At 37.7% G+C, this 13,808-nt stretch overlaps 1 protein-coding gene across 1 annotated transcript in view; it reads right to left on the bottom strand.

Annotated features, from left to right (window-relative positions):
* Positions 1–777: 777 nt before the first annotated feature.
* C1QL1 (complement C1q like 1) overlaps positions 778–13,808 on the bottom strand; it is a 46,485-nt gene continuing 33,454 nt past the window's right edge. The window contains exon 2 of the mRNA XM_072414684.1: positions 778–6,846. Coding sequence (XP_072270785.1) covers positions 6,667–6,846 — 180 coding nt within the window. The 3' untranslated portion in view covers positions 778–6,666. The remainder of the gene's footprint in view (positions 6,847–13,808) is intronic.

Here is a 13,808-nt window from a genome sequence, read left to right as displayed (position 1 = left end):
AGCACTTTTTCCATCGATTTGATGTTTTCCTCAAACTGATTGTCTACTTAATCAAAAATATCACATTGAGGCCTTTTTAGGACGTAGTGAATCTGACATTCATCTAAAATTCTCTGATGGGGAAACTTCTAGGTCAATGTATTTTTAATACCAGTGATTGTTTGGTGAATTTCAGATTCACTGCTTTATAAATAACCCCATAGTGTATGTCTAGCATTACTAGAAAAGTTGCCAGCTTACTAATTTGCAGACACGTTAGGCATCATATTAATTGCATGTATAAAGTTTTCACTTCTACAAACTTCCACCCATCAATGGCTAGGGATGCAGTGGAGTCTTACTCACTAGTAAGCAGGCATTAATGGAATGACATTTCACTAGCATGCCCAGGAAGGAAAGGAGAAAACCTTGTAGAAGGTCTCTACGATAGATATACCTTAGTCTCTTAGTAGGTCAGTGCACACAAAAAATGTAGCTCTGTATCCATAATAACATTGGAAAATGTATTTTTGGGATACAGAGTTAGGTTTTGGTCTGCTTCTTGTAGTATTTGCACAGCAAAGCTCAGATTGCAAGAGAGAAAAGCAGTACCTGCATCCAATCAGCTGTGCTACAGTAAAGGTAGCATGTAACTGTATCCATGTAACCAATCAAGATTCATCTTTTGTTCATCTGGCTTGAAAATATAAAATCTGATTGTCAGCTTCAGGTTACTGCCTATTTTTTCTTATATAAGCTTGCAAGTCAGCCTAATACCAAAGAAAACAAACACACAAATTACAACTCTGGAAGGATTTTATATTTACATTTTTTGTTAGAATTATTTGTTAGATATCCCACAGAAACATTACAAGACAGAAAAGAACAAAGCTTCCGACATAGGAGACTCCTATTAATATCGAGCAGGGATAAACTGCGGGATTTCAATAGACAGGGCACAAGTCTCTTATCTTAATGTAAGATCAGGTATAACTGCACTCCGCATGTAGATATAAACTGTACTTGAACATGCAAACTGGCTTTTATTTCCTGTACATCACCAATATACTTCCTGAAGGAATACAAAATGATGGTATCCATAAGCCATAAGCCATGAGCCACACAGGCATAGGCTCGAGCTGCTGAAAAGGAGTAATATCCTGCAGACCCCTGGTTGGAAGTCATCAACACTTTCCTGCCCCCCTGGTATATGCATAAAGTTGATTTCCTTGTTCAACAAAATAGAGTTTTTTGCATGTCACAGAAATGCTGTCAAGTAGGCCAGGAATGACCTGTAATTTGCTGTTTTTAAAGTAGATAATTCAGAACTTTGCATGGAAATATTTATATGAGCGAGAATTACACTTTTCAGAAAAAATCCACCTATTACCGTTAAAAAGCCACCCTTAGGTTTTCAGTGCAGGTTGAGGTTGCCTAAGCTCATCAGTATGCTGCAGGCAGAGGAAACATTTTTTCAGTCTCCTCTTTTCCAATGGTCACTCTGTATACTCTAACTTTGTAGGGGGCACAGGGACCATTTTGGACAAAATGTCACCCCAAATGTCACCTACATTTTTCCAGGTCTCTGGATCCCTGCCATTCAGTTATGGGGCTCTGCAGAACCGGGAGCCCTGGGCAATTGCTTAGTTAGCCCTACTATAAAGACTCTACAGAAGGTGGCATTTGTAAATACAGCCAAAAAAACTAAACTGTCCCTAAACCAACATCTAAGTCCAGGAAGTAGCTGCCAACCCTGGGCAATGCCTATACAAAGATGGCACTGCCATTTTAATGACCAAAGGAGTCCTGTGATCATTGGAAGGGGTAATAAATACCCAGGGGTGGTTATGCTTATACATGGACAAACTTCATGTGCAAAGATTTACCAGATGATATGCCCACTTAAAATAAAAAAAATGCAGGTTCTCTGTCCTTCTTTCATCAAAAATGAATGCTCTTTTGGATTTGGCATCCAAATTTGCATAAATAGGATGACTACATATTGAGTTTTTTTTCCTCTGAACTATATGTCAATTATTGTAAATGATTTATATACATTGAAACGTAATAGGTGACAGTATATAGTTATGAGAGCCAACACAAAAAGGGTTAAAAGCTTGTAGATGCATTGTATCCAAATATTGTATTAAATAGGAATGTTGTTTGTGGCAAATGGTCGAATTTTTATTTTCATTTACTTCCACAAACATAACAGATTTGTCTTGCTATGGGCTGCACATTTCCTTGTTTATCTTAACGATTATTAAAGTGATAAAGTGATAAAGATCACTTTTTTGATGATGCTGAACATAAACAAGAAAATCCAACTCCAACTTTTTGCTTTGGATTTTTGTCAACGCAGCTAAAAAATAAAACGGCATCTGCAGGCTGTTTTGATGGTTGATAGGATGAAACAATCACAATCAAACCTTTGGGAAAATATTGATCACTTTTTATCTGGATTTAACTTCAGTTTGATGGCAACTGGCAACTGATCTATAAACGGTAGATTGGGACCTGTATGGTATCTCTATGCATCACAGTGCCTTCCATTCACCTGTTAGTGTATTCCACATATAGCAGAAGATTTGCTTGTTCACAAGCAAATCATTTAAATTTACCCCAATTTGCCTAACTTCTGCCTTTTGCTTTAGATGGGGTTGACGTTGACATCAGGGGGGTGTTTTTGCCCTATACACTTTGGTGCTTTAGGGTGTTCCTCTTTTTATTTTCAAAGATGAGTTATGCACAAAGGCAATGAAGGGATCGCTGTTTTAAGTCGTATACTGGAAATTAAATGGTTCACAGTAATGTAGCTTCTTATGTATTCAGGTCATGGTATCCATTCAAAAAGAAAAAGCTTGGGGTATCTTCTTGACATTAGAACTGGCTTGGCCAAGCTATGAAGCATCCTCGTCTTTATAAGAACAAGAATAAGGGCTATAAGTAAAAAAAAAATGATCAGCAATGCTGGTTTAGCTGCGTGGTTATATAGCCCTGGATCACTGCTTAAAATACCAGGCGATCATGGGACAAAATATGGTAGACCTTACTTATAGTAGGTTGTGATATTTCAGATGTAGGGCCTGATTTATTAAAGCTCCCCAAGGCTGGAGAGGATACAAGTTCATCAGTGAATTTGGGTGATCCAGCAAACCTGGAATGGATTTCCTAAAAGTCCTTTGCTATTTGTTAGTAAATATTTTCAATCCTGGACCAGATCCATTCCATGTTTGCTGGATCACCCAACGTCACTGATGAAAATGTATTCTCTCCAGCATTGGAGAACTTTAATAAATCAGGCCCGTAGCCTCACGCTTTGATATGAAAACCTGTACGTATGACTTTCAAATGACTGATCTAAGTAGAAGTAGCAGCATATAAGAAAAGCCACCAACAGCCTGAACTCCAAACAGATACAAAAATGATTAGAATAGATATTATTAAAAACATAATAAACGCGTCTTTCTCCACAGGTTTCTAAGGGTTCCTTAATATATAACTGAGTGACGCCCCATTTCATGATGCCTGACGAGTTCTGGGGCTAAAACAACTTAGAGCAGAGCCAAATGCATGACTTTAATAATGTTTTTAGGTGTCTGTAAATGCCTTATCCTAGTGAAGGGGCATTGTTCCACTAACCACAAATTTAGGAGACTTTTTTCCATTGACCCCAAAAATATAAGTTTTAATACGGGTTCCGTAAAAACTGAAAACATTTTTCAAGGGTTCCTCAGGGGTAAGAAGGTTGAGAAAGGCTAGTTCATACCATTCAACTCAACTTAAGTGATAATATTCTGCAACTCTTCATTTATCTGAAATCAATAATACAAATAATCAATATAATCAATACTAATAATAATCCCCACCTCTTGGAGACAAAAATGGTTTATGTCCAGAAATGTGACACTGGAGAGCAGTAACATACAGTGAAGGGAAGGTCATTGGTAATTTGTAAGGGATCATACGGAAATAAGAATAGAAGGAAATATTATTCAGTTGACTTCTAACATACTTTGTATAGGAAATTATGAAGAAACAGCTCTTCTGCACACTCCACATTTAGGTATATCAACCCCAGGATAGTAACAGTTTTGGATGTATTTGTGTCCTCAATAGTACAAAGCAGTATTTTTTCTGGATTTCACTTATGCCAAAAATGATTTGGTAAGCCATATAAGATACTAGCTTACCATAATATTCTTCACTTTGTTCATGGGCTATTCAAACACTGTTTGAGAGGTATAGTGGTGATGGAGAAGGATTTTACTTCATGTTATTCTCTTTCTAGTTAAAGGGTCAGTCCACCTAAAAAATTCTTTATAATAACTTTTGGCAAATGCTGGCCCAAACTGATCACTTGATGATTTATATCTCGTGGGACACCATTGAACATATCTGCCAGTATGTGATTTCCATTGCAGGAGAAACTGGAACACACAGAGGTGTGTGGAATGTTTTTAAGATGTGTAAAATGGCAGAGGCTATCTTGGCATATTATGTTCCATTTATAGCTAAAAAATACTTTTGAGTGGACTGATTCTTTAACTTGTTACTGATTTATCTCACAAGCTTACATATTTAAGATATACAATAAGGCAACAAAAAAGACATCCTAAATCTAAAGGAAATAGGTTCAAAGTTGTTGCCCCAAGCACTCTTCTATTCAGTCTTCTATTTTTCTGATGCAGGGTCAAGGAACACCTCCTATTTTCCTTTGTTGATCACCCCCATGTAAATGTCTTGCCTTTTTAAGCATGGCGTAGGCTTTAATGTCCTTCTCATTTATTCTTCACAAGAACATAAGCCATTCACAACAGTTTACAGTCATCAACCTTCTTGAAGATTACTTGTGTCTACTTTCTAGCTTTGTCCAGGTTATCACAAAATGTGGTGGGAGTGCAGTACAGAAAAATAAACAGCTCTAAAACTTCACAGATGGACATAAATGGAAAAGTACAGGAAAACATATTATTTTAGCATTAAAGTGTTACTTTTGTAATTAACAAGTCTTTAGGTACGCCTTTAGAAAGCTGCTGCTAAATCTGATTGATTTTCCCATCAAATGATAGAAAAGTCATAATTTGATACACCATGTGTTGATAACAGAGCTTTTGAGTTGCTGGAACATTTGTCCAATTGGTGACGTACATGTTCTAGTCTGATGGGTTACTCATGACTCTCTTTCTATCTCTCTTAGAATATATATAATAATTACAAGATTTATTTGGGAGCTCTAGAAATACAGATAATGAGGTAGAAGCGGGGCATCAAGTAGGAGATTTGGGGTATATTTAGGGACACTGAACAATTACATTAAATGTATAGGAAACTTAGGAAGTCGTTTAAACAAGAAGGTTTATACTGTCTGGGATATGCAGATTGCAATTTGGGTATTCTTATTTTTAGGTCCAATTAGTAAAAATCATCATAGGAGAAAAAAATTTTCCTAACAAGATAAACAAAGCTAAGAAATAAGACAAAAATGGAATGATAGAGTTTTGTAAATATAGACTGATTAATCTTCCAATTACAAAATACTGATATGTAGAGGAAACCTGCAGAAATGTTTTTTTCAAGCGATACATGATAGGCTTGGAAGATTACAGAAATTTGGATTTTGGAGAAGGTATTTAAGGAACAGGGTTACGAGTTAAGCATTGGTGTGGCTTATCAAGTGCAAGGATTAAGAAGGGTAAATTTGAGGGTTTATGGGAAAAAATAACTTTTCTATGATGTAGACACTAAGTGGTGTGGAGGAATGGCAAATCCCCCAAATGTAAGGGCAGTATACAGACATCGATGATGAGCAGATAAGTTCCATGAGGCTTGACAAGTAGATATCTATATACCAATGGGATGGACGAATGAAAGCTTGATGCAAAAAGAATACATGACATGCTGATGTATTCATGAAGTAGTCATGGTAGATATGGATGAAGTGTAGTTCGGAAATGTGCAGAAGACTTGACAGCAAGATTTATATGGGGTTTGGTGGAGATGTACTAGGATGAGGTTTCATGCATGAGCCTTGGTGATAAAATGATTAGCTATGGCCAAGTGTTGACAAAAAACAATTAGGCCTTGCCAAGTATGCATGGAGAAAGCCACATTAGGATGCTTATTAGGATTTGGTAAAACATACCCACAGAAGGGATGGAAAGAGACTAAAACATGATGCTGGCAAAAACATAAAGATGCATTAGGCTTAGAGATTCAGATTAAAGGGTCGTGTCGCTTGGACTGGGCCAATTTTTACATTTGATGAGACTAAATTCTTAGCAATGTCAGGACATCATGTCCAAAAAAATTGAGGGACCTATCATGGAAAAGCAGATCACTGGGAAATTTTGTAGAGGTATGGGTACAAACTCTGGAAAGTGACATGAGCTTTAGCAATGGGATATAGTAGACCTGATAGGGCGAGAGAAGCTAGGACAAGATTGGAGTAGCATGTTCTTATTCAGCAGTGACACAGTGAAGCATAGGAGAAGGTGCAGGAGTGAGCCAAGGACACGAGAGAGATGAAGACTTATAGAGAAGAGGAGGCAGCTACACAACCCTGGGCACACAAGGTGCAGTGTAGGGGACATAAATGTTCCAGGCAGCCAGCCCATGCTTCTCTTTTGGGCTCCTTGCTTCCTGGCAGTGTAGGTAAGCCTGGGTGCTGTCCACATGGGGGGCTTCTCAGTCTGAGTAAATGATGAACCCGGAGAAGGTACTGTACTTGTTGTTATTGCCTCCATGAGCTTTACCACCATCCAGCTTAATGTAGACTTCATCTCCTGCATCCAGGTGGAGGATTACACTGTTACTGGCGTAGTCGTAATTCTGGTCCGCATCCTGAGCAATGGCACTGGCACGAACCTGGGAAGAGAAGCAAAGAGGGTGAGCCTATAATGGAAGAATATTAAAGAGGTACACATTTTAGCTAGTATGAAACAAACTGAAAGTCAATACCTTTTTAAAGGTATACTCAAGCCTTTTTTAAGTGGGAATCCACGTCAATGACACGCGAGGACACATACTACAGTTCCCCCATTCATTAACGGTAAGGGATCCCTAAATTGCTCAGTTGGAAAACTGTAAAACAACCCACTACTTTCTGAAAAAAAAAAAACCTTTAGATTATTGAAGGGTAGTAGACCCTCTTCCTAAGACCTAGTTTATTCTGGGTTTCCCATAAGAATTTGGAAATATCAGTACATTGGGTGATACCATTGGTCACAAGGAAACATTACAAGGCTCTTGTCTGGGAGAAGCTAGAAATGGGGAAGTAGAGGATAACTTTTTTTTAAGAAGCCAAACATTTTAGAGTGTACTCAATCTCCAAAGAGCAAGGCCGTCTATATATAATAATCAGATTTTAGTATAGACATCAGACTTGAACTATCTTTATAATTTTTAGATTAGATGGCAGATTTGATAAAAACATTGAATCCAGTTATGTTATGTCAGCTGTCAGTGTAAAGATCAGGGAGTAATACCTTGTTAGGGAGATGGACCAGCTTATGGCCAGCTTTAGATAGACAACAGGGGGCCAAACCTGGTGGTGAAATCATTATACAATATTAAATAAAGACATGGAGAATGCATCCAATGAAGTCCAAAGTAAAAACTATAGAAATCTTGCCATTGGGTGATATAAAAAAACATTTGCGCGGACCAACAATTCTAAAGATCCTATTCAAAATGTAAATAAAGTCTTCACCTTTAATGCAAACCCCACAGTCATCTGCTATTGCATCATGTATCTCATCTACCTGCAATGCAGCCAGACAACGTGTGGGTATCATAAATGGCCTACCTAAAGTAGCAAGAGAAAAAGTAATTAGGCTGACTTGTTTATATGTCATCGAGGGCCGGAGTCGCACAGACATTTTAAGAAAACGAAAATAAGAAAATAATGCACTAATTAGACAACATCACAAGGTGTAATTACCACCGTGCTTTAATCTTGCAAGATCCATCAGAACAGACATAAAATTGTACAGAGATAGGGAAATCTGAATCTGCTTTTTACATCAGAAAGCCGATATATATTTATATATATTTTCTGCCGCATTATAAAGCACGTCGTCTCAAATGCGGGCGGACCCTTGACTCTCCAGCCTCCGATTCCCAACGTTCCGTATCGGAAATCAATGTTCAATTGCGGTGTGCGCCGCTCTCAAGGGGTTAATCAGTAATCCCTCCATTTCCAGGGGAAAAGCGGACAACGTTCTGACAGGACGAAGGCACACGTGAAACGAGACAGCAACTCGTACACAGAACCAACAGCACAGGTGTGTTAATAAGGAGGATAAACAACACACTGTGCTAGTAATTAATGTCTCAAGTCACAAGCTCAGCTGCCAAGAACTAAGAAGACATTGCAGAGAGAGAGATAGAGCGGGGAGGAGGATGACTATGTGACTCATTAAAAGTCCCAGTCCTCCCTGCAGGAAAAAAAATAGATATTTTTTTTTTAATAGGCAACTAACAAATGAGGTAATTCGTGGGAGATTATAGGGTTAAGTTAGCGGGCTACTCCTTGTTACTTAGTTCCACCAGCAGCTATCCAACTTCATTAATTTAATGCTGCAGACTCTCTTCTTATGGAATTGCAGCACCATCCTCTTTTATGTTGACATACAAATGTTAAGGTGTATTTATTAGGGAGTAATTTAGTCTAGACTGTGGTCCCTCATGACCAAATTAAAGCAGGATGGTGCCTTTGGAGTGCCTACCGCTGACACGTCAGAAATGGAAGGGAAGACAGGTACAGATGTCCATGATGGTTCGGCAAGTCAAGCCAATTTTGGCCAGCAGATATTGATTGACTGCTGCAGATATCCAAGCAATGTCAATTTTTTAATAGGCTGTATTTTACAATACAGACTGCATAATAATATTATTAATAACAATAATATATATATATATATATATATATAAATCCATAATAATATCCTATGTATATGGTAACAACAATGGACCATGCCTGTCTAGTGTGCCACCTTGTTCTGCATTGTAAGAGGACACTATGGGGTGACAACACAGGAAAGCAATTGGGAGACAAGAACAGTGTACAGTTACTCTGTAACAGCAAGCATTTAAAAAAAGAACCTGGTTATATTTATATTAATTTTTTGCAAAAATTTTGCAATGGTAAAATGGTAATTAGATTTTAGCAAAGAGGTTTACATATATATTTAAAAGTCCAATAGACATTAGATTTGGAAATAATGCATTTAACGTTTAGGTTTTTACTGACATTAGCCAATCAAACGTCATCAATTGTGGATAAAATGGAGGGTAAAACCTGATTGGTTGCTTCTGGCAGATTCGCACCCTGGCACTCAGGACGTATTATAGATAGGTCAGCAAAAGAGCAACAATACCCAACTAGGCTATGATATGAAGACCCAAAACTGCGGAGATATTCCAGCATTATAGGAAGACGAATATCAGTCGGTTCTAGCCTTATCCAGGGAACTCGTATAGTGTTACAAATATCTAATCTGTCCTCCACCCAAGTTGACAGCTTTCCAAATAACTAGATTTGATGCAGTTCAGTTTTCACTTTGTCAAGACACAAGATGGGTAAAATATATTATTTTTCTTATTTCCTGCGCTCAACGGCACTGGTTGCTTTGATTTGTGTGCATTTGCTTTATTTTGGGGTTAAAATAAAAGTATACTGCAGTGTTTGTTGGAATTGATGTTGACAGTTACTTTGTCAGTCTGTTTCTAACATTGGAAAAAAAATTAGAAGACAAAGTTATTTAATAAAGAAAGTGGAAGCTGCAGTGTCATGTTAAGGACCCTTTGTAATGTGTGGTCCTCCATAGGCCATAATAATTGAATAAGGCCATATTAATGCCTGGCCATTTTGTTGCATTATTCTACACATATAAGGTATATTTATTAATGATGGGCTGCCAACAAATAGCAATGCAACAAAACACTCACCTTTGCACCACAATGCATAGTATGTCCCTTGTGATGCCCTGCACTGAGATTCCATTGGCATCTACTGTACTTACTTGTGCAATGGGGTACCATTCTGCATAAAGGGCATCTCATTTTTACCCACTTGATGTTTCTATACCCATGTATTACTGTAATATAAAGGTGTTAAGCCAGTCTATGTTTTTACTTTTTTATTTTAATATCTATAAATCCTTTGCAGCATTATAGGTAATGGCAGGCAGCTAGTTGGCACTCTATTACTTTACACATGTCAGGTAGAATAAGCAGAGTGATGCTCCCATCGCTGCATTATATCTTCATTCCCCAATCACAGGGCAGGCTGGTGACCAAGCTTTAATGTTTAACTGCAGACACAAAAATCTAAGGTCACTCACTTAGCTGGGACTGTCTGAGCACAATTACAAATCATTTGGCAGATAAAACAGTTCACAGACATATTCTAACTGCTCATTTTACTGCCAGAAATTCAACTTTAGAAAAGAGAATCTGTAATCTGCCATTGCTGACCTTCTTTTGACAAAGCAAATCGCCTGGCTGTCATGCTCATCCAGTGGTTTCATATGTTCTATTTTACTGACCTGGAAAAATGATGCAGTTCAGTTCTGACTTCACTTTCTGTAGGCTTGTTCCAGGTCAGCGACTCAACATTTGAAGCCGGAGATAGGTAGGTCAGAAATGGCCATTCTATTAGTACAGATTTTCTTGAAAATCTCAGCACGATATGACAGATTCATACAGAACTGTTTAATACTTTAACAAGGTGAGAACCAAACCCCAAAAAATAGAAAATGGCAGCTGCTCTATTACAGGAACGCATTACATTATTTGTTTATTTACCTGTAAAGTGAAAACTCTAGCATTTGTATTCTTTTACATATAAATGTTTAAATTATTTGGCTGCAATACTTAGCTCCCCTGTACATACAGCACTGTCCAGTACTTCTGGATCACCCCCATGTGTGTGTTGGGGTTATAAAAAAGCATTCACTGGGGTTAAGGTATGCTGCATGTTTTTCATTTTACAATATAGGTACAATATAGACGGTAGGTAAAGATGTCACATTTCTTGCTTCTAAAACAGCAAAGGTTTACCGGCATGTGCAATTGGAAACATAATTCATCTGGTTCTGATCTGACTTCTGATGGGTTTAGGGTTACTGCATTTATAAATAAGATCTATTTACTGAATGAATCTGTAGAATTTCAGTTTGGGCATAATCCAGGTTCAGTGGCACAGCTTCATACCTACCACACTTATGAGATGGAAAAGAAAGAACAGTTGGTGGTATATTAAAGTGAACCTATCATCAGATATACCTCTCCATATAAAGTACATGAATAAGTGTAACACTTCTAGGTAAATATTACTTCCATCAGAGATCTCTGTATTACCCTGACAATGCCTTTGCCATTAGAAGGATGGAGCCATTTTTGTTCCAGTATTTTGCAAGGTCAGCATTTACTTCCTAAACAAAGATGCTGACAAAGAGATTATAAAAATATGTAAATCCTGGTGCAGTCCTTGGTTATGTTTACCAATGTGAAATGATATATTGCTGCTGTATACTATGACATATCAGGAATTAAGTCATGCGGAGTTGTAAAGTTACCGAAATGTCCACTTTAACATCAGGCTAATCTTTGATATGACTAAATTTACTTTGACATCATTCCATATACCCTAAGGAACTAAATTCCACCCCGTTTGTGGAGTAGGTTAGATAATAAGTAAGGCTAAGGGTGACATTCCTGCTTTTTCTTTCTTTAAGTGTCCATTATTATAAAATATGAAATATTTTCACAACAAAAGTTAATTATAGTTTTTAAAGAGAAAGGAAAATACACAACAACAAAATAATGTACCTGATGGACAAAGAGATTTATCATCAGTTTTTTCTAACATCTATATGCTGAAAGTTGTGCAAGAAAGAAGCAGATCTGGCAGATGGTCCGATGAAGGACGATTCTTCTAAATGAGGAACAATTGGGAGCCAATTGACTTCAATCTAATTCCCTAGGCCACCCGTTCTCAGGGGCAGTTGATGATCACAGTAAGGCATATATTGATGGGTTTGATAGGTCTGAGGCTTTCTGACCTGGGTGCCAGCATTTACCAAAGATCACATTGCTGGGTATTGTCAGTTACACTAATTGCTGTCTGCCCTGACCTTGCATCTGTATAACGACCTTGTCTCGTCTGCCTGTTAGGATTTGTTTGCTACTGGGTTTGACCCAGATTGTTGACTCAGTTCTGTCAGTTAACTGAATCACATTAATAACAACAAAAGAGACTCCTGGCAGTATGGTGAATGTAAACGTGATAGCAGGACATAAAACTTAAAGCTGAACTCTAGGATGAAGGTCTTTTAATAACTCATTGTTTTCCTTCTGAAAGCACAGCTCCTAAATCATTGTATTTGGTTAAATCATATCATTATCATTTGGATAAATCAAGTATTTAATACCTGTCACTTTAGATCCTAAAAAGATTTATTTGGAAAGAAGGGAGGGGACCCGTAAGAGGCAGGTCTGTGGATGGTGACAGGGGAGTTCTCATCTCCCCTATCAATGGCCCTGATTTAATAAATCTGGAGAGGATACACTTTCATCAGCGAAGCTGACTGATCCAGCAAACCTGGAATGGATTTCTTAAAAGACATTAGCTATTTGTTATTCTGGACCAGATCCATTCCAGATTTGCTGGATCACCCAGCTTCACTGATGAAAGTGAAATCTCTCCAGCCTTGGAGAGCTCTCATAAATCAGGGCCAGAATGGCTGGAATGACATGCCCTGGCATCACCCCCACATCTGCAAACTTTCCTTAACTAACATGAGACAGGATTTAAGTTTGAGGGTGTATTCACTAAAGTAAAATGCTGTCATTGTTTTCCTGTTAAATATATATATGTTTATGCCTATTTTCTTCGTTTTTGCACTTTGCAAGTGGTATCACTGAAAATATATTAGTTTCCTCATTCCTTTATGTAACAGTTGGCTGCTAAATGTAAAATTTGCAGAAAGGATCATAATTTGGTATCATTTGATAGCATTTCACAAAATCTTTTTGTTAAGTGTACATGTTGGGCCCTCTCATCTTTACTGTTCTTTCTGCATATACTGGCCCCGAGCATAGCATGTGCAGAACAAGAGAACAACTACTAAAAACAAAAAGTTATTAAATAATAAAAGAGAAATGCAGCCAAATATGAATAACTTATATTACGCCAGAGGAGATCACCAACACCAGAGGAGATCACTATATAAAACACTGTTCAGGCTGGAGCATTCCCATACTAGGTAACACCTTCATATCACGCTGGGACAAAATTACTTGAAAAAGAGGAAAGGAAGGCTGGAAGGGAAGAGCCAGGGGCAACACTCATGAGGAGGAGAGGGTTAGATGATACTTGGAATGTATCAGACCAGAAATGAGGTGGGCTCAGAAATATTAACTGAAGCTTCTAATGCTTCTTCTGTGTAAGGTGAAATGTCCAGGAAAATTAAACATTTGCCTATTGCGTTTCATGAGAGAAGATTGTGGGGTAAAAATGAGAAGCAGAGTTTTATCCATTGTCTGGTATACTCCGCTCCACTGCAGCAAAGAGATCACTGCACGAATAATCATTTCAATACATGCTGTACCTGCAATATGTTTTTAAGGATTTCCAACTAGTCAGCAACCCAAGATTTCCTAGAGATCCCAATTACTACATGCTATATGTGCAAATTATTTTTTATAGGTTTTCACCCAGATTACATGCTAGCCTCCCATAACTGCATCTGTTTTACATTTGAAAATTCCTCTAGGGAAAAGTCTAAGATAATAGCTTTTGTTACAATGCAATAGAGTGTATA

This window comes from Pyxicephalus adspersus, chromosome 6, assembly GCF_032062135.1.
Source record: "Pyxicephalus adspersus chromosome 6, UCB_Pads_2.0, whole genome shotgun sequence".
Taxonomy (NCBI): domain Eukaryota; kingdom Metazoa; phylum Chordata; class Amphibia; order Anura; family Pyxicephalidae; genus Pyxicephalus; species Pyxicephalus adspersus.
The sequence above is the reverse complement of the archived record's forward strand: the minus strand, read 5'-3'. Positions and strand labels throughout refer to the sequence as shown.